The sequence below is a fragment of the Erythrolamprus reginae genome, chromosome 10 (assembly GCF_031021105.1).
Source record: "Erythrolamprus reginae isolate rEryReg1 chromosome 10, rEryReg1.hap1, whole genome shotgun sequence".
Taxonomy (NCBI): Eukaryota; Metazoa; Chordata; class Lepidosauria; order Squamata; family Dipsadidae; genus Erythrolamprus; species Erythrolamprus reginae.
This window is the reverse complement of record NC_091959.1, coordinates 21,256,206-21,278,851: the sequence shown is the minus strand read 5'-3', so window position 1 is coordinate 21,278,851 and position 22,646 is coordinate 21,256,206. Positions and strand designations below refer to the sequence as shown.

At 40.4% G+C, this 22,646-nt stretch overlaps 1 protein-coding gene across 1 annotated transcript in view; it reads right to left on the bottom strand.

Moving 5' to 3' along the window:
• Positions 1–22,646, bottom strand: part of AGBL1 (AGBL carboxypeptidase 1) — a 376,387-nt gene that overhangs the window by 101,989 nt on the left and 251,752 nt on the right. Inside the window, exon 16 of the mRNA XM_070763167.1 lies at positions 6,941–7,070. Within this exon, the coding sequence (XP_070619268.1) occupies positions 6,941–7,070 (130 nt within the window). The remainder of the gene's footprint in view (positions 1–6,940; positions 7,071–22,646) is intronic.

The window sequence follows — 22,646 nt, the reverse complement described above, 5'->3', positions numbered from 1 at the left end:
CCAATTTGAAGCATTGCTTAGGCAAGCAATTATGCAAAAACAATCTTGTACACTATTATTTCAGTCTGTAAAAATCTCAGCGGCACAAAGAAGACAACACGACTTATATTTTCCCAGTTTAACTTGCATTTCTCCCCTAGTCATCTCCTAAAAGACATAGCTAGATAGCTAGATAGCTAGATAGCTAGATAGCTAGATAGCTAGATAGCTAGATAGCTAGATAGATAGATAGATAGATAGATAGATAGATAGATAGATAGATAGATAGATAGATAGATAGATAGATAGATAGATAGATAGATAGATAGATAGATAGATAGATAGATAGATAGATAGATCTGCCTAGCTTCTGCTGTTACAGGTGCAGGCAATAGTCACCTCTTTTGCTACACCAATTTTAGATTGCCTTTATAAGCAGTTATTGACTCCCATCACAATGAAAAACTGGTGTTTATTCACACAGGGAGCTAATATTGACCCCAGCTTTTGAAGAACAATCCATTGTCCAGTTTTGCTATGATAGGAAGTCAATACCCAGAACTTCCAATCTCTTCCCTCCAGGATTTGCAATCTTTGATACAAACACAGGCTGGGTGTTTTTAAACCCACATCCCCAGAAAGAAAGGGAACTACTATGTAAATAAATGAGAAGTGTGATTAACCTTTCTTTCCCCATCACTGTTTTACTTGATCCCAGAACGTGCTTGCTATGTTTTCCAGCTAGCAAAGGGAACGAAAATAATACCCTCTTTGGAAATTTATTTTACTGTACAGCTTCAAATGATATCTCAAACAAAATGCAACTATCCCTCAAAATACATACTTCTCCAAATTTTGTGTTAATAATATTAATATATTGGCAAAGTAAAACATTGTTAATACATTAAAAAGACAGCAGATAAAGCAGATAACAAGATCTAGTGAAGGCTAAGAGCCAAGAAATTTGAAGAAAGAGTCTGAGGGGCCAATTCTGGTTATATAAGACCAAGTTTTAAGAACAAATGAATACAAAGCCAGAATTGAGAAACAGCAACAAACAATAAATGCTGCCCGTGCCTGGTCAAAATAGGTAATGCCATATCTAATCCTGCTCCAGTTAACATTGGCGTTCCCCAAGGCAGTGTCCTAGGACCTACTCTCTTTATACTCGACATAAACGATCTCTGTGACAATATTACAAGCAATTGTGTTCTCTTTGCTGATGATGTTAAGCTATTTAATACCTCCGATAATACTTCTACCCTTCAAAAGGACCTTGACCATGTAGCTGAATGGTCTAACAACTGGCAACTGCAAATCTCATCCAACAAATGCTCTGTCCTACATATTGGTAAAAAGAATCCGAATACTAAATACACACTTGGACAAACTGAACTCGCAGAAGACCCTCACTCAGTCAAAAACCTTGGAGTACTCATTTCCAATGACCTAAGTGCCAGAGCCCACTGCAACAGCACTGCAAAAAAAGCACTAAGAGTCACAAACTTAATTCTATGCAGCTTCTTCTTTAGAAGCACCGATCTACATAGCATACAAAACATTTGTCAGACCAATTCTTGAATACAGCTGACCTGTTTGGAATCCATACTGCATAACAGACATTAATACAATTGAAGGAGTTCAGAAATACTTCACAAGAAGAGTCCTCCACTCCTCCTCACACAACAAATTACCTTACTCCTCCAAACTTCAATTATTATGTTTAGAAAATTTACAGCTACGCCACTTCCGAACTGATTTAACTGTTGTTCATAAAATCATACATCACAATGTACTCCCTGTTAGCAACACTTCACCTTTAACAACAACAACATAAGAGCATGCAATAGATACAAACTAAATATAAATCACTTCAAACTAGACTGCAGAAAATACAATTTCAGCAATAGAGTGGTCAACGCCTGGAATTCACTACTAGACTCTGTTGTTTCTTCCCCCAATCCCAAAATCTTCAACCTTACATTATCTACAATAGACCTCTCCCCTTTTCTAAGAGGTCTTTAAGGGGCGTGCATAAGTTCTCCTTTGTGCCTACCGTTCCTGTCCTAATCTCTACTTTATACTTATATTATATTAAACATACTATAATACTACATACTACAATACAATACTATAATTGTATGAGAAAAATAAACTAAAGATACAGGGAGTCACCTAATTAGCTGCTACAAGATTGCACAGACTGACTACAAACAATGGCATGACAAAGTGGCAATAGAACTGCATTAGAAGATGTGGAAGAAATACCACTTGCCTACAAGCAAAAACAGTCAGGACCACAAATTAAATAAAGTGTTAGAAAAGAAAGAAGCTAAAAAGCACTTGCCACATAATACCCCACACTTAACAACCATTGACAAGAAAGACAAAAAAAAGTCTGGGGAACAGACTTGGAGGCAGCACAACCAAAGAGAAGAAGCTAGAGAACATCACAAAATAAAAAAGACCCACAATAGAAGTTGTGTGGCTGTGGCAAAAGAAAAGTTAGTACCAATAGTAACAGGTGCCTTGGGTGCAATCCCAAAACATCTGCAGCACCACTTGCACACCATCAGCACTGACAAAATTTGCCATCTGTCAATTGCAAAAGGCAGCTTTACTTGTAAAAGATAACATCTTGTGATAATACATTTAATACCATCAAATATCTTTCTGTCCCAGGCCCTTGGAAACAACTCAAAAGGTGGATAAACATCCCAAAGCCAGTCTTCAGGCTGGTTGTCCAATAAACCATAGCAATAATAATACTGAACAAAAATGCTCTGTCTTCTGCCTGCCTGCCTGCCTGCCTGCCTGCCTACTTACCTACCTACCTACCTACCTACTTACCTACCTATCTAGCTATCTAGCTAGCTATCTAGCTATCTAGCTATCATCTGTTTATGTATCGTCTATCTATTTCTCATTTGTCTAGAAATCTAAAATAGAAATTTGGTTATCTCCAGTACCAGCAGTATTTGACAGAATGATTAGTGCAGTAGAGAATAATTAACTATTTAGTAAAACCATAGTGATGCACAAATCACTTCCCAAATATCCAATGTGACGTAGTGTGTGATTTGCATCCAAATCATTTTTAATACAAAAGGAGAGTTGATTCTGGTTTTTTCCCCACTGTGAAACTGAGAGTTTGAATATCACTTATCTCATAACTTACACTGTGGTCAGGTAGGTAGGTTGGTAGGTAGGTAGGTAAGTAAATAAATAAAAAATAAATAAAAATACGTAAGTAAGTAAGTAAGTAAGTCAGTCAGTCAGTCAGTCAGTCAGTCAGTAAGTAAGTAAATGTATCCAATATTGATAGTTGTTAAAAAGTTCATCATATTTTAGGTGTTACGTTCATTTATTTATTATTATTATTGTTGTTTTTGTTCACTATCGTCTAACAAATATTCATCAGAGGAGGGGGAGAATTCTCCTATAATGGGTTTTTTATTATTTTAGTATTTAATATTTGATTTATTTTCATTATTGTATTGTATTTTTATATTGCTGTAAGCCGCCCTGGGTCCCATTGAATTTGGGCGGCATAGAAGTCAAGATAGATAGATAGATAGGTAGATAGGTAGATAGGTAGATAGGTAGACAGGTAGACAGGTAGACAGGTAGACAGGTAGACAGGTAGACAGGTAGATAGGTAAACAGGTAGGTTTAAGTAAGTAAATAAGTATGTAAAATAAACAAATAAACAAATAAACAAATAAACAAATAAATCCAATATTGATATTTGTTAAAAAGTTGGTAATATTTTAGGTGTTATTTATTTATCTATTTATTTATTTGTTTGTTTGTTTGTTGTTGTTGTTGTTTCTCTATCATTTAACAAATATTCATCAGAGGAGAAGAAGAATTCTGGAGTTCAGGGAGTCATGTATTGTTGTAACTGCTCTGTAATGGCCGCTCAAATCACCTCAGTGCTGAATCCCACCCTTCGTCACCAATGCTGGCAGGGTGGTAACTGACACTTGACTTGTAACTGGTTTCAGTCATATTTATCAAACACAATAGAGAACAACTCAGGAATAACATCTGAGGTAAAACAGCTCCTGACAGCTCTTTAAATAGGCAGCTGTCTCAGAGAGCAACCAATCAGTATTGACCAACGATTCTGCTCCTAGAGCGGCCTCTAGAGGAACACTGGAACACTGCAATATGGATCTAATAAACAGGCCGTTGGGTTAGCAAAACTGACAACCTGCCCGCTTTTTTAGGAGTTACAGATTCAAACTCCAACTAACGACACAATATTATGCTTCTCGTCTGTTGGTAGACCTGCCCAATCAGAGTCCAAACAAATCGAGGAATTTTACCCACATTCTAATCTAAGTCATAGTTTAACTTAACCATTTTTTAAAAAGGGGGGGGGGGGGGGAGAGACAGTTTGTTTTTGGCTCCTCATCTCTGAATATTAAAAGGATTTCATAACTTCATTGCAGTACCGCACTGCAATATTTATATTGGTGAATTTTACTTGGAAAGTCTGGGGTGGGGGGAACACACTTGCAAAGCAAGGTGAAAGCAGAGCAGAGAAAGAGGTTGAGCATATATTAAATAAAATCAATGAACTCTTCAAAGACAAGGAAAATCCAGTTCTCCCATAGCTTGTCAAGTTCTGAAGGCTGAGAAAGAGTGAAACAAAAGGATCAATAGGCAAGTCTAAAGCCAAAGTTGCTGATAGCTAGCACTGGCTCTTATGGAGGGGAGGGATACACAAATCTCTAGGTCATTCTGGATTCGGGGCAGCAAGACTTTATTTGCTATGGATGTGTGTTGAGCATTTGCTACTTTTCAGTTGAACTGAGTACAACTTTCAAGATTATTTTGTAAACTACTGAAGACTCATTTATACCGCCAGGCATGGGGGAGTTGAGATATTCCTTCCCCCTAGGCCATTACAAGTTATGCATGGTATGTCTGTGTGTATGTTTGGTTTTATAATAAGGGTTTTTAGTTGTTTTATTATTGGATTGTCACATGCTGTTTTTATCATTGTTCTTAGCCGCCCCAAGTCTATGGAGAGGGGCGGCATACAAATCCAATAAATTATTATTATTATTATTATTATTATTATTATTATTATTATTATTATTATTATTATTTGTGGGCATTTTGGGACTAGCATGTTACTCTGTAAATGGAGCCTGATGTTCAGCAAACAATTTTTTTCCCTTTCTGGTAAATTATTATCCTCTCTAAGAGGTAGGAATATTTTGCAACACCCTAATAGGTTTTCTAAGAAACCAAGACCCAAATTGCTACTTGATGGCAGTTATAAGTTGTTATAAGCTGAAATAAGCTATTTCCTCAGTATTGTAATAGGGTCCAGAACTTTAAAAAAATGGTTACAAAGTACCTCAAAAGATCACAAAAGAGCACATTGAATATATTGCATTAGAAAAAATTGCTGTGAAGAAAAGAAGTGAATGAGTAAACAGGATATATTTTACAATAGGCATGGTTACTTATACTAACCGCAGTTGCTTGAACAACTCTGAAACAAATCAAAGTTAGTCTTGCAGACAAAAAAAATATGTTTGGCTAATTCCTGCCTTCTTTTCCAGCTCTTTTACCTGCTGCTTCTTGGCAGGTTGGCAGAAGTCTAGGAAGGAATAAAAAAACCCAAAGACAAACCAAGAATAAGCCAGGAAATTGCAAAATCCTTGTCCTAATTAGCATATCAGAAATAAGCCACAGCTGCACTTAGTTATCCCCAAAGCCATGGTTTCAAATGATTATTTACTGCATTAAAACAAAACATGGTTCATCCACTGGCAAGATTGCACATCACACTCAAACTAAAGCTAAGCAAAACCCATAATGATATAAAGCTAAACGGGCATTTAGCACAGGGAGGACAGCTCAGAAGAAGAAAAATAGAGCTGGCTTCCAGGGTTGAAGACAAAAAAACCCCAAGGCAGCCCCAAATCCTGACTGAAAACCCATCTTTTTTTACATGTATACGCAAGAGTGGAGCTTCCATTGCATGATCAGAGCCACCATTTTGGTTGCCCCCAAAACAGAAGCAAAAAAAATTATTTATTTTTTATTTTATTTATTGGATTTGTATGCTGCCCCTCTCCATGGACTCGAGGCGGCTAACAGCAGTGATAAAAACAGCATGTAGAAATCCAATACTAAAACAGCTAAAACCCCTTGTTATAAAACCAATCATACATACAAACATACCATGCATAAATTGTAGAAGCCTAGGGGGAAAGAATATCTTAGTTCCCCCATGCCTGATGGCAGAGGTGGGTTTTGAGGAGCTTACGAAAGGCAAGGAGGGTGGGGGCTATTCTAATCTCTGGGGGGAGTTGGTTCCAGAGGGCCGGGACCGCCACAAAGAAGGCTCTTCCCCTGGGTCCCGCCAAACGACATTGTTTAGTTGACGGGACCCGGAGAAGGCCCACTCTGTGGGACCTAACTGGTCGCTGGGATTCGTGCAGCAGAAAGTGGTCCCGGAGATAATCTGGCCCGGTGCCATGAAGGGCTTTATAGGTCATAACCAAACATGATAATCTGAGGGACTGTCTCTTGTCAATTATATCAAATCCACCCATCAGAGCACAAAAGCAGAGAATTTGGCAGGTCCTATCTCCTTGGGAGATACACCTGGTGGGACCCAGACAAAGGGCCTTCTCCGTGGTGGCTTCCTCTCTCTGGAACATCATCCCCACAGAGGTTACAACAGGCCCCACTCTAGCACTCTTCCGGAAGGCTCTGAGGACCTGGTTCTGCCAGCGGGCCTGAGGAACCCAAAGCGGGATGGAGTCCATTAAAGTAGTGTGATATGCTATTTTAATATATTAATTAATTAATATGACTCATTTTATTAGTTTTATTGGGGTTTTACATTATGCAAGCCAGCTGGAGTTGCCATGTGTGAATAGGCGGCCATATAAATTTCCAAATAAAAATAAATAAATAAATAACGACTCACCGCTGGAACTCGACCTTGGCTCTTGAGGTAATAAAGGAGACCTTTGCTGTGGTAAATGGTGGGGTGGTACACAGGGTTGGGGTTCAACCATTGCCTGTTCAAATCATCACCACTCAAGGAACACCGCTGACTGGAGATGAAGCAGAAGAAGAAGAAGTAGAAAAGCCTAAATCATAATAGAAAACCCCTACTCCAAAAAGCATCAGAGCCCAATCTGTCCTGGATTTTCCTCCTTGTATTCTCTGTTCCCCGATGCCTCCATTTTAGAAAGCCGTAGTGGGAGTCAAACATCTAGAGCTGTTTATTTGAGAAAATTCATTCCTCGCTGAATTCATTATCACTCTCTTTGTCAGCGAACCCCTGCGCAGATGGATTTAACAAAATTAGGAGCAATCTTATTTTACAATGAGAGACAGATAGGGAGCTGTTTTACTTAAAAGCGATTAATAGTAGGACCTAAGAGAAAGTACACAATGCATGCTGCTTTTAAATAACTCAGTGACGCTAATATAACAGGAGTGCTGCAATCAAACAATATACGTCCCCTGAAACAATGTGGACTCAGGCACGACAAAACAAAGCAAAGCAGATTTTTTTTAAAAAACAACAACGGCATATCAAGCCATATATTAATAGATAATAAAATGGTACTGTTATGCAACATCTGCTTCTTAGTTTCAAGTAATTAGAATGAGATGGAGAATGAAAGACTAGATTTCTTTTATACAGGCAGAGGATCATATAAACCACCAGAGGTTGGAGAAGGCCAAGAAAAGTTGAAAAATAAAGCTGCAAAAAGTGTCATGGGCACTGCTTGGAACCATGCATGACCACCTGGTTATTCTAGAAATTGCTGAAAAACTTTTACCCTTTTAAAAGCCTTGATCTCGCCATTAGCACACCAGACTTCTTAAATAAATGAAGAGAGAAAGAGAGGGAGAGAGGGAGGGAGGGAGGAAAGAAGGAAGGAAGGAAGGAAGAGAGACAGAATGAGAGAAAGAAAGAAAGAAAGAAAGAAAGAGAGATAGAAAGATAGATAGATAGATAGATAGATAGATAGATAGATAGATAGATAGATAGATAGATAGATGATAGATAGAGATAGATAGATGGAAAGGTAGGTAGGTACGTAGGAAGGAAGGAAAGAAGGGAAAGAAGGATGGAAAGAAGGGAAGTAAGGAAGGGAGAGAGAGAAAGAAAGAAAGAAAAAAGAAAGAAAGAAAGAAAGGAAAGAAAGAAAGAAAGAAAGAAAGAAAGAAAGAAAGAAAGAAAGAAAGAAAGAAAGAAAGAAGACATTTGGGCCATCTCGTATATCTTAGAAATAACATGTAATCTTCAACTTACCACAGTTCATTCAGTGACTGTTCAAAGTTAGAACAGCAATGGGGAAAGTGAGTTATGACCATTTTTCACACAAACAACCATTGCCGCATTCCGATGGTCACATGATCAAAATTGAGATGTGTGACCATTGGGTCATATTTATGACGGTTGCAGTGTCCTGGGCTCATGTGAACACATTTTGCAACCTTCTGACAAGCAAAGTCAATGGGGAAGCCAGATTCACTTAACAATGGTGTTACTCAGCGGTGGGTTGATCCCAGTTCGGCCCGGTTCTAAGAATACAGCACTGGCGGTGGGAGGGTCTGACCAACCTGTCCGGGATGAGCACATGTGCAACCTCAGAGTAAATGGAACCCACTACTGATGTTACTAATTTAACAGCTGTGGGTATTCTTAACCTAATGGGAGCAAAACTCACTTAACAAATGTCTCAATTAGCAACAGGAATATTGGGTTCAATTATGGTGGTAAATTAAGGACTACTTGTAAATCCAATCTCCATTTCTTCCCACCCAGTCATCTATCAATCTTAAATACAACTGGGTAGTTTTTATTTTTAAAATGGTAGGATTATTTCCTGGGTTGCAAGGCTGTTAGCTCCAGCCACAGTAGACTCTTGAAAAGCAGAACGCTCCCATTAAGATCACTCTCCAAGTCTCTTTATTGCTCTGTTACAAAGCCATCATCAGTTCTACAATGCCAAAGGGATAAATGTTTAAAAGGAATATTTAGAGTTTGGAATTAGTTTGCTTGGGACAAAATGTCAAGTTCCCCTTGGCAGAGAGAGCTTCATGAAGCCTCCCAAAGATGTGAAATGACACAGGGAGGACTAAATATCAGAATTCAAGAATGGTGGCCATTACCAACAGCTTTTAATAATTGGGAAGGCAGGGCCAATTCCAGAATGTCTTATTACTTTTGCACTCCTTTTCCCCATATCTCCCCTCTGAGTCCCAGAATTATGAAGTTCTGGTCTTTTGTTTCCCTCCATTGCTAATGCATAACTGCATGTTTTTGTTCCTCACAATATAAAACATAACTAAGAATGTTCTTTCTGCGCCAACTCAGGAAGCTCACACTGCCCAAGGAGCTGCTGATACAGAGGAATCATTGAGTCTGTCATCTGCACCTCTATAACTGTCTGGTTTGGTTCTGAAACCCAACAAGACCGACTTCAGAGGAGAATCAGAACTGCAGAAAAAACAATTGCTGCCAACCTGCCTTCCTTTGAGGACCTGTATACTGCACAAGTGAAAAAGACGATGGTGAAAATATTTACTGACTCCTCACATAAGAACATAAGAAGAGCCATGCTGAATCAGGCCAAAGCCCATCAAGTTCAGCATTCTGTGTCACACAGCGGCCCACCAATTGTCCATGGGGATCTTGAGCAGAAAGAGAAGGCAAGACCCTCCCTTCCCTCTGACCCCCAACAAATGGTACTCAAGGGAATCCTGCCTGCCTCCACCAACATAGAGGCAGCACATGGACATCCGTTTCAATAACCACCGATACACTTGGCATCTATGAATCTGTCTAATCCTGCCTTGGAGCGATCAAGGCTGACAGCTGTCACAACCTCTTCTGGAAACCAACGACCCTCTGGGCATAATGTCCACTTCCTGGACATAAACTGTTTCAACTCATACCCTCAAACATTGTTACAGAGCTCTGCACACTAGATACAAGAACAGTTTTTTCCCTGAACGCCATCACTCTGCTAAACAAATATTTCCCTCAACACTGTCAAACTATTTACTAAGTCTGCACTACTATTACTACTAGTTTTTTCCCATCATTCCTATCACCCATTTCCTCCTACTTATGATTGTATGACTGTAACTTGTTGCTTGTATCCTTATGATTTTTATTAATATTGATTGTTTCCTCATTGCTTATTTGACCCCATGACAATCATTAAGTGTTGCACCACATGATTCTTGACAAATGTATATTTTATGTACAGTGAGTGCATATGCACCTTGTGTGCCTAATCACACTTTCCCAATAAAGAATTCTGTTTTATTATTATTATCATTTTCTTACTCAGAGAATCTCCAGCTGCCAACGATATTGAATTGTATTGGATTAACAAAATTAAAACCCAATATCCAGTCCACAAAATAATGCCTGTTGGGCTACTGTTGCCAAATGGAAGATCACAGCTCCAGAAATTAGCAATTCAAGCTGAAGACATTTTAGCTGAACCTTTCAGAATTCTACTCAAGGCTCAGGGATTGTTATTCATCAGGTTGGCCTAATTATTATCCCTGTAAAGAATAATTTCCACTTCTTAGCTGAGTAGCATCCTGCTTGGTTATCAACTGAATTTGGGAGTCTGCTGTTGAAATTCAGGAATGCAGGGTGGTCGTTCAATAGACAGTTTTTCTTTACTGGTTATTAAGGTTCATTGCAAAATCAAAACCAGAGGCACAGATGACTGATTCAGCTGGATTTAGTAGCTTCTTTATAAACATAATAACAGACGAATTTACAATACCATTAGCAGATTAAACACAAGCAGGGGTTAGTTTCATTTCAGCAAAGAGTACAGAGAGGAGAATGCAGACTGAGCCACGCCCACCCTCCAGCTTTTAGTTTTGATTCTCTGCACAGACTCAGATGTGCTCAGCTCCCATTGGCTGACTCAGTTGCTGTGCCTATTCATGGGTTGACCTTGTTACCATTGGCTCTCCCTGTTCATGAATATCTTGACACTGGTGATGACAGTTTTGCAACTGGATTAGAAGGCAGATGTTCTGTAGAGATAAACTACTAATTATATGATTTGTTTGTGTTCAGTACACAGTTTTTGAGGTAGGAACAAAACAGGTAGTCCTTGACTTACAACTGTTCGTTTAGTGGCCATTGAAGCATGGACGACCTATGACCATTTTTTCATACTGACAACCTTTGAAGCATCCCAGTGGTCACATGATCAAAATTTGAATGCAACCAACACTGTTATGACTGTTAGTAGTGTCCCAGGGCAACGGGATCTCCTTTTACAAATGCCTGACAAGCAAAATCAATGGGGAAGCCAGATTCACTTAACAACCGTGTGATTAACTTAACAACGGAGGTGTTTCACTTCCCAACTGTGCCAAAAAGATCATAAAATGGGGCAAAACTCAGCTAACAGTTGTCTTGCTTAGCAGCAGAAATTTTAGGCTCAATTGTGACCGTAGGGTGAGGGCTACCTATATATAAATTCTGCACAGACGAGTTGGATATCCAGATTTGGTCACACGTTATATAAAAAGATGTTGAGACTTTGGAAAAAGTGCAGAGAAAAGCAGTTAAGATGATTAAGGGCCTGGAGACTAAAACATATGAAGAATGGTTGCAGTAACTGGGCACAGCTACTCTAGTGAAGAGAAGGATCTGGGTAGACATGATAGCAATGTTTCAATATTTGAGAGGCTGCCACAAAAAAAGAAAAAGAAGGGGTCAATCTATTCTCCAAAGCAGCTAAAGGCAAAACAAGAAGCAATGGAAGGAAAATTATCAAGGGAAAAAGCAACCTAGAATTAAAGAGAAACTTTGTAAAAGTGATCAGTGGAACTGTTTTCCTCCAAAAATTAATTATCTATCTATCTATCTATCTATCTATCTATCTATCTATCTATCTATCTATCTATCTATCTATCTATCTATTTAATGCCGCCCTTCTCCTTAGACTCAGGATGGCTTACAACACGTTAGCAATAGCACTTGTTAACAGAGCCAGCATATTGCCCCCACAATCCGGGTCCTCCTTTTACCCACCTCGGAAGGATGGAAGACTGAGTCAACCTTGAGCCAATGATGAGATTTGAACTGCTGACCTTCAGATCTACAGTCAGCTTCAGTGGCCTACAGTAGAGCACTCTACCTGCTGTGCCACCCCGGCTCTTATGGATGTTTTTAAGAAGAGAACACTGGAAGTTTTTAAGAAGAGATTGGACAGCTATTTGTCTGAAATACCTATAGTATAGGGCAGTGATGGCGAACCTATGGTATAGGTGCCACAGGTAGCACATGGACAGGGGTGGGCAGCAGGCAGGACAGGGTGGAACACAGTTCCACCAGTGGAAATGAAGATGCATGTGGAGCTGCAGCTGATGGGAGGCTGTCACTTCCTGAATTACTGGTCTCTGCTCAGCTCTCCTTTTTTTCCCTGCTGCTGCTGCATCTGTGCTCCTTGCATTTTTCCTCTTTCCTCCTTCCTGGCCTCTGACGAGTTTCCCTCTCTCCTGCCTGGCTCCCCTCCAGCCTCACGCGGCCACCTCCCACCGGAGGTGCAAGCAGAAGGTGTGGGTGGAAGCGGCACTGGCAGCATTTATGCTTCTGGCAGCTCCCATTCGCCTAGCTACCCAGTCTGAGGCGGGGAGGTGACCCAGGAACGAGAGAGCGGGAAACACAAAGCAAATTGTCACCCCAGCGAGCGACACTGGTGGGGCTGTAAATCGAAGACTTAAAAGTTGATCGTTTAAACCACTCCCACCCGGTCACATGGCTGGCAAGCCACTCCTACCCAGTCACATGACCATTAAACCACACCCACAAAATAAGCCACACCCACAGTGTGGCAGTAAAATTTTGGCTGCCCATTACTGCATACGGAGCCATATATGCTGGCATGCGAGCCGTTGCCCTAGCTCAGCTCCAGCACGCATGTCTGCACCAACCAGCTGATTTTTGGCTCGCATGGAGGGTCTGGGGGGGCATTTTCGACTTCTGGAGGGCTTCCACGGGGGATGGGGGAGGATGTTTTTGCCCTCCCCAGACTTTAGAGCCTGGGAAGGGTAAAAAATAGGCCTACCGGGCCCACCAGAAGTTGGGAAATGGGCTGTTTCTAGCCTACAGAAGGCCTTTTTGGGGGGAGGACAATTTTCCCCTCTTCAGGCATTTAATTATTGGTGTGGGCACTCACGTGGGTGCAATAATGTGTATGCATGCGCTTTCAGCCCCCAAGGAAAAAAAGGTTCACTATCACTGGTATAGGGTCTCCTGCTTGAACAGGGGGTTGGACTAGAAGATCTCCAAAGTCCCTTCCAACTCTACTCTGCATTAAAGTATTATTAAATTGCTGAAGTGAAAACAGAATACAACAGAACACACACTTCCCGAAGTTGTGAATACTGGAAACACTGGACGTTTTTAAGAAGATTTTGGATAACCATTTGTCTGAAGTAGTGTAGGCTCTCCTGCCCAAGCAGGGGGGTTGGACTAGAAGACCTCCAAGATCCCTTCCTACTCTGTTGTCATTATTATGTTATTACATTATTATTAACTGTGTAGATGAAGGATCAGCCATTTCAACAGAGGTAGCTTCCCTTATTCTATTTATAGGATGTTTTTGAAGAAGCAGAACTCCTGCTATCATTTGCAACTGGCTATTCCAATTATTAGCTCTCCAAGGTGATTTTACAAGCACATCCAGTCACAAGCTATGATAGCGACCTGTATCTTAGATTGCTTTTATAAAATGAATTAGGCAAATGAATAGGGCATTTCCATTTCAAAGTTAAGTGCTCTGGAGTTTATTCAATTTATTCTTGTTTACTGGATTTTCAAGGCATCAGACTCTGGGCAGCTTATTAATGTTTAAAAGAATACTTAATTTTGGGTAAAAATGGATGAAACCACATCAATAATATTCCCCAAACAATCCAATCAGATTGCACTGATTCAGTGGTAGAACAGAACTCATGAATGAAATTGGGACTTTTATCCAATAAAGTAGATGGTGACATCGCCCATGTTAGGGTTAAGGTTTATCCACTGGCTCATGTTCATACAACACACAGTCATAAACTAGTCAACCACATATTTAGCCAAAATTGACCCACATGGTTTGTTTAAAGTTCTCTAGATGATCTGAAGTCAGAAAATTGAAGTGAGTAATTATACCAAGGTTACCAACCCAATTTTCTGAATTTGCATAATGTACTGACTGAGCTGTAAACAAACCACATATAATTCTCTCATGCAAATACAGCTTCAGGGTTGAGATCTCTGAGTACTTAGAAATGCTGTTATTTCATTCCTAGAGAGAGTGGGCTGGAGGCCTAGGTGGCATAAGACCATGGCTTGCTGAGCAAGCCTAAGCAGTTGACCCTACATTGAAGACTGGGATATAAACCGTGCTTTACAATCCACATGTCATCAAAATTCAGATAATTGTTACTAAAAAGATAGTAGACCAAGTCATATCGATACCGATCACACCTAAACCAGAACTGTGCACTGATGTGCCTATCGTCCCCTGTCCAATTGTCTTTCCTTACCTTATCTATCTATCTATCTATCTATCTATCTATCTATCTATCTATCTATCTATCATCTATCTATCTATCTATCTATCTATCTATCTATCATCTATCTATCTATCTATCTATCTATCTATTTATCTATCTATCTATATACATATATATATATATATATATATATATATATATATATATATATATATACATATATCATATCTATTCTCTCCTTATCTCTTATATCATATATATCCTCTTTTTCCTTCTATCTTTATATATATTACTTAATGCCTACTCTCTTCCATATGTATTGTATATTGGACAAAGAATAAATAAAATAAATAAATAAAAAATAAAAAATAAAATAAAATAAAATAAATAAATAAATAAATAAAATATTTCTGCTAGGCATATTTAGACAAACAATTAAAAAAGAAGACAAATACCTTATTACACAAATACTAACTGCAGCCAGAATAGCATACGCCCAAAAGTGGAAACAAGATACCATACCCACAACTACAAATATTATTGCTATAATTATGGAATGCGCTGAACTCTCTAAAATGACGATGGAGTTATGAAACAAAAAAGAATCAGATTTCTATAAGGCCTGGGAGAAATGGTACCAATGGTTATCTAGAATACGAAGTAATCCAAAAGCTGTCTGAGTTCAAACCTACTAATATACCCATACAATTGCTGGAAAAAACTAACTCTATCTTAACTCTAATTCTCACATACTTTATTATTCTCATTTCCTATTCTCATTTATAAGAACATCAAGTCATTAAACTCAATGTCTGCTATCGAAGCAGACAACCCCTTTCCTACCCCACCTCCTCCTTAGATTTGTTAAGTTATATATGGTAAAGATAATAAATATGGTCGCTGGAATGTAAAATGAGAATGAAATACGAATAGAACTATTGTATTAATATAAGTCAATATATAATAACGATATGTATATCAAGGAATATAATGGACCTCGGTAACTCTTTGTAAATTTTACTTTTAAACTTATTATACTTGTACTCTCCTTTCCCCTCCCCCCTTTTGATTTTGTACTCCCGCTCCCCCCTTCCCTTTTACAAAACTAATAAATTATATATTTTTTAAAAAAACAAAATTCAGATAATTGGCAAGTGACTCCTATTTATGATGGTTGCAGTGTGCCAGGGTCATGTGATCCCTTTTGCGAACCTCTGACAATCGAAGTCAATGGGGAAACCAGATTCTCTTAACAAACCATATTACTAACTTGAAAGCAGTGATTCACTTACCAACTGTGCCAAAAAGATCATAAAATGGAGGAAAACTCAGCTTTGTTTTGCTTAGCAGCAGGAATTTTAGGCTCAATTGCGGTGGAAACTCAGGGACTACTGGGACCTGGAGCCAAATAAGTCTTATTATAAGTCTCTTTTTAACCAGATTCTGTGATCAAATATGGGATGGATAAATAATTTACAAGCCTGGGGTGAAATGCTCCTAGTTTGGTTGCACCTATCAGTTGTCAGAGAGCTGGTTTCGAAGGGAGCACGAGGCTCCGCCCACCCACCTGGATATCACCATATGGGTTCTTTTTTATTACTTGTTTGTTTGTTTGTTTGATTCGACTTCTATGCCGCCCAATATAAAATACAAAAAACAATTAAAAATAAGCCAAATATACAATCTTATCATAAAACCCAGATTAAAACCCATAATAAACTAAATAATCAGCATACATACATAACATTCATACAATTTGCCCACGATAGATGTCAATTCATGGCCCCCAGGCCTGTCGGCAAACCCAGGTCTTTGTGGCCTTACAGAAAGCCATTAGGGTGGGAGCAGTACAGACCTTGGGGGGAGTTCATGCCATAGAACTGGGGCGGCAGCAGAGAAGCTTCTCCCCCACAGTCCCGCCAACCTGCATTGCTAAGTTGACCGGACCTAAAGGAGGTCAACTCTGTGTGCTCTTATGCGGCAAGAAACGGTCCCGTAAATAGTCTGGCCCTGAGCCATATTTATTTTGTCCAATGCAAATTGAAAGTTAAAGAGAATAAAAACATGTAATAGTCAATATCAGCGAAAGGATAGAATAAAAGATATGAGCCGGGGTGGCGCAGCAGGTAGAGTGCTGTACTGCAGGCCACTGAAGCGGACTGTAGATCTGAAGGTCAGCGGTTCAAATCTCATCACCGGCTCAAGATTGACTCAGCCTTCTATCCTTCCGAGGTGGGTAAAATGAGGACCTGGATTGTGGGGGCAATATGCCGGCTCTGTTAAAAAGTGCTATTGTTACATGTTGTAAGCCGCCCTGAGTCTAAGGAGAAGGGCGGCATAAAAATCGAATAAATAAATAAAATAAATAAATGAGAATAGAATACCTCAATGAAGAGTAGAGGAAAGGATATATGAATGGGAGAAAAGATATATAAAATATAGGAGAGACAATTGGACAGGGAAAGATATATAAAATATAGGAGAGACAATTGGACAGGGGACAGAAGGCACACGAGTGCACTTATGCTTGCCCCTTACTGACCTCTAAGGAATCTGGAGAGGTCAACCATGGAAAGTCCAAGGGAAAAATGTTGGGGTTGGGAGTTGACACCACAGAGTCTGGTAATGAGTTCCATGCTTCAACAACTCGATTGCTAAAGTCATATTTTTTATAGTCAAGTTTGGAGCGGTTGATATTAAGTTTGAACCTGTTGCGTGCTCTTGTGTTATTGCAGTTGAAGCTGAAGTAGTCGTTGACAGGCAGGACGTTGCAGCATATGACCTTGTGGGCAATACTTAGATTATGTTTAAGACGTTGTAGTTCTAAGCTTTCTAGACCCAGGATTGTAAGTCTAGTTTCGTAGGGTATTCTGTTTCGAGTGGTGGAGTGAAGGGCTCTTCTGGTTGGACATTTTCTAGGGTGTTGATGTCCGAAATGCAGTGTGGGTTCCAGACAGATGAACTGTATTTGAGGATGGGTTTTGTAAGCTCTGGTGTGTAGTGTGAGATTGCCAGAGCATTGCCCTCTGTGCATGCACAAAGTGTTCTGTGCATGCACAGAGGGTAAAAGAACCCAAATGGTGGCATCTGAGCATGACCGGCACTCCCTTCATGACCGGCTCTCCAACAATTGACAGGCACAAGCGAACCTGAAGCATTTCATCCCTGTTACAAGTGATAAGGACTTGCATTGATAGTTGTTGTTGTTTTTTCTGTTTTGAGGACAAATAAAACAATCGTCATTTAGTGAAATCTGGGAATTGATTAGTGGTGGTTGAAATGAACAATGAGCTAACAAATCAAACTGGGCTATGAAAGTGTGGCTCATACTTCCAGTACAATCCAGCTTTTTCCTACAGTAGCTCCACAGCCCTTAGCAGCATCAGCTTCCCACATTTGCTACCCGATATGCTTTAACTGCGGGATCCCATGACTGAACTTGCATAACAGCTCTGCCACTGCTGAAAAATTATATAGTCTTGTGTGAACAGCCAGGAGGGACTTTCATCTCCAGCTAATAAAACCCAAATCATTATCTGGTTTTGTAAAATAGCAATGGTATATGTACCAAGCACACGTTACAGACTCTTTTATAGATTGCTAGGAGTATAGAGGATTTTATCGCTCATTCTGCATCAAGCAATTTATTACATATTTCACAGCTTGCTTTGTTGTTTGTCTAATGCCTTAATTTAAAACTTTATTTTTAAAGAAAAGGAAAACAGGGTGGAGGATTTGTACAGTCTTGGTGGCTTTGAAACAGCCTCCTTCCTTTCTCCTGAATTGTCTCCTTGATCCTGTAATTTTAATTGCTGCCCTCCTATTCATTCCAAGGACAGCAAAGCATTTGCTATTTCCTGTAGTCAATAAGCTGAAATCTGCTACTGAGATATCAGTTAAAAAGTCGGAAAGATACACAGCTAAACTTAGGTAAGCCAACAATGACTACTTTTTTGTCAAGATTTCATTTGAAATCTCTGTGTGTGATCATTTCTAAAATTCAAATGTCAGGGTGTGATGAATCAGGATTCCAAATTAAATTCCAGTTAAACTGATTTTTTTTCTCAGGGATATATCCGGCCCTCTCAATTCCTGGCAAATAGATAGCAAAGAAATGGAGGTAGTGACAGTTTTTTTTCCTGGGCTACAAGATCATTGCAGATAGGGACCAAGAAATTAAAAGATGCTTGCTCCTGGGGACGAAAGCTATTAATATTTTATAGTTTAGATTTTATATTTGACTCCTTTTTATTGTTTTTGTAATTTATACTGTTGTAAGCCACCCTGAGTCCTTCAGGATTGGTGGCATAGAAATCAAATCAATTAATTAATTAACTCAGCCCTTTAAACATTTCCTTCAAATGAGTGTTTCCCAACCCCATACATGTTGCATCCAAATGTAACTTTATCGTTCTTGAATCTGTCTTGAATCTTCTTACTTCCTTCTTTAAGCTACTAGTTCCCCCCTTGGTTACCCAAGAGAAGATTTATTTATTTATTTATTTATTGTTAGAGTTGAAAGGGACCATGAAGGCCATCAAGTTCAACCCCCTGCCCAAGCAGGAACCCTATAGCACACCAGTCAAGTGGCAGTTCAATCTTCTCTTAAAAATGTCCAGAGTGTTGGAGTTCACAACGTCCGCTGGTAGGTTGTTCCATTGGTTGATCGCTCTGACTGTCAGAAAGTTCCTCCTTATCTCCATGTTGAATCTCTCCTTGGTCAGCTTCCAGCCGTTGTTCCTCGTCCGGCCCTCTGGTGCCCTGGAGAATAAAGTGATCCCCTCCTCTCTGTGACATCCCCTCGTATACTTGTAGATTGCTATCATGTCCGCTCTGGTCCTCCTTTTCTCTAGGCTATCCATGCCCAGTTCCCTCAGTCTCTCTTCGTAAGTCTTGGTTTCCAGTCCCTTAATCATCTTGGTTGCTCTTTTTTTCACCTTCTCCAGAGTTTCAATGTCTCTTTTGAAGTATGGTGACCAGAACTGAATAAAGTACTCCAGGTGTGGTCGGACCAGGGCGTAGTAGAGTGGTATTAAGACTTCCCTGGTCTTGGAGTGTATTCCCCTGTTGATGCAGTTTAGGATTGTGTTGGCTTTTTTAACTGCTGCTGCACATTGTTGGCTCATGTTTAGTTGATTATCCACCAAGGTCTCTTTCGCAGTCGCTACTGCTAAGAGGGGTTTCTCCCAGGTTGTATGTGTGTCCAGGGTTTTTTCTGCCTAGGTGAAGGACTTTGCTCTTGTCGATGTTAAACATCATTTTGTTGGTATGGGCCCACTGTCTTTGTCTAGGTCTTTCTGTAATTTTAGCCTGTCTTTTTTTTTATTAAATTTTTTTATTAATTTTTCTTAAAATAAACAGACACACATACAAACATTAAACATAAAGTGGGGGTGCATTTCCCCCGCTTCTCTTGAAATTTTAGCCTGTCTTCTAGGGTATTGGCTACCCCCGCCAGCTTGCTGTCATCTGCGAATTTGATCAGTTGCCCTTTTATTCCCTCATCCAAGTTGTTGATGAAAATGTTGAAGAGCACAGGGCCCAGGACAGAACCCTATGGTACCCCACTGCCTATGTTCTTCCATTTGGTGGGCAGAGCTACTTGGCCCATAAACTGTTGGGCAGAGAGAGTTTTGCGCACATGGACATTAACCCACCAAGTAGCCACAGTTAACCTCTATACCTAATTGAAGTCTTCAATGAAACACAGCAGCAGGCTTTCTTGTCAAAATATACTTTACTTCCTCTTTTATCAAACTGCTTCTGTAAATAAACTATCATACAATACTTTCATACAACTCTTATAATATCCACCACTGCAACCATTAAGCACTAACCACTAAACTACAAACCACTCTCTAACAACCCACCCACTGTAACAAGCCACTCAGTAACAAACCACTCTCTACTGTAACAAACCACACCCATGCAAGAGTGTTCCTTCTTTTATAGGCTTACGGCCAATCAGGTTGCAGCACAATTAGCAAACCCGCGATTACATGCTGATTGTGGCTTACATCAGGTTACAAACCATTTACTTGCATTGTGATATTACCTTCAGAACTAAACTTATTCTGACAGATTCTGTATCCAGATACTCTTGGGGGGGGGGGTAGCAGATGCTCTCGTCCAGCCAAAGGCTAGAGTATGGCAGTCCATTTTGCTAGTGCAGCTGAAAAGCCAGAAGCCACATGTAGACTTTGATTCTGTGTGAACGAACCTTCCCCAACCTGCTCTGCTGCACCTGCTTTGCCCATGAAATATTTCCTCGCCCTTTTCGAATGAAGCTGTGAAAGACAAAATGTCAACTACAGGTATTATCTTCAGGGTATGTACCAGCTGGCTGGTCGCCGCAGCATCCCTAATGGAACAAGGCAAATGTGTCTGTTCGGGAGAGGAGCCTTCTGAAGGGTTTAAGGTAAAATTAAGGCCAGAATGGTTCTGATAAGGTCATACACAGTTCCAGCCGAGCTAAACAATCACTGTAACTGACCGGCTCTGGCTCAGCACTGAGGAAAAAAAAAAAAGGGGGGGGGGAAATAAGCAGAAATCTGAAAAGGTTTCCTACAAGGCTTCTAATCTTCCAGGAGGTTTCTTTGATTCTAAGTCACTAAAAAGGATCTTCTGGGGGCTTATGATCTCATCAGAGCTTAACGGGAAGTTATAATGTCAATATGGGTTGAGCTGCGTCCTGCTTTCCTGAGCCATTCTCAGACATCGATGCTTTATCGTGGCCTAGAGAGGATCAGAAGAGGGTTTTATCCATCCAGGCCAGTGAGGTGAACCTTTTTTTCCTATGGCGCCAAAAGAGCATGGGTGCATGCTATCACGCTTATGCAAGTGCCAACACCCATAATTCAGTGCCTTGGGAGCAGTGATGGGCTCCTATGGGAACAGTCAGGAATGCAGTTCCGGTAGCAAAATTTGGAGCTCCACCCCAGAGCACCCAATTTGCAATGAAAGATGTTGAAACAAAATGCATAAGCCAGGCCTACAGTGTGGCAGTAAAAATTGTGGTAGCCCATCACTGCTTGGGAGACCAAAAACAGCTTCCCCCACCCCCCAGAGGCCCTCTGGAGGCTGGAAGCAGCCTGTTCCCCAACTTTGGTGTGCCCAGTAGGCTCATTTTTCACCTTCCCCAGGCTCCAAAGGCTTCCCTGGAGCTGAGGGAGGGTAAAAATGCCTCCCCCACCCCTTGGAGACTCTCTGGAAGCCAAAAACACCCTCCTAGGACCTCTGTGCGAGCCAAAAATCAGTTGGCCGGCACACACATGCATGTTGGAGCTGAGCTAGGGCAACGACTCAAGTGCCAGCAGATATGGCTCCGCGTGCCACCTGTAGCATCCGTGTCATAGGTTCGCCATCACTGATCCAGGCAATGGGTGATACACCTCCAGAAGTTGTACAGCCTATACAGCATACTAGGCCATTTGGATTTAATGATTTGAGTAAACATGCTCTCTCTTTTTTTGGTGAGTGTGTTTTCTCAAATTAAGTTCCTATTTTAGACTTGGAGTTTCCTTATCAAACTGCAGCTCTTTTCTCCTGCCTCTCAAGGTTATTTTCATAGCCTATTCCCAGTTTCTACTTTTCTTGTCTCTCGCGCATTTTAAGAGCACAAGCACACATTGGCAATGGATGTGTGCCATTTCTGCTATCTGGCTCCTCACGAGCTTAATAAAACTGAAGAGCCCTGTCCTGCTTGAAGAAGGGAGAATGGGGTAGCATAAAGGAATAGCAAAAGCATTTAGACTTACATACCACTTCAGAGTGCTTTACAGCCCTCTCTAAGCAGTTTACAGAGAGTAAGCATATATTGTCCCCAACAATCTGGGTCCTCATTTTATCGACTTTAGAAGGATGGAAGGCTGAGTCAACCTTGAGCCTACTGAGATTCGATCTGCCAAACTGCTGGCAGCCAGTGCAATCACGGTGTATAATGTTTCTTCTTAGACCACGGGTGTCAGACTCGATTTCATTGAGGGTCACATCAGGGTTGTGTTTGACTTCAGGGGGCCAAGTTGGGTATGGTGTCCAGGGGGAAAGCATTTTGAAATTCCCTGATATTTCCCGAACCGCTGATTTCCCTGACACTTTCCTGATATTTCCCGAGCCGCTGA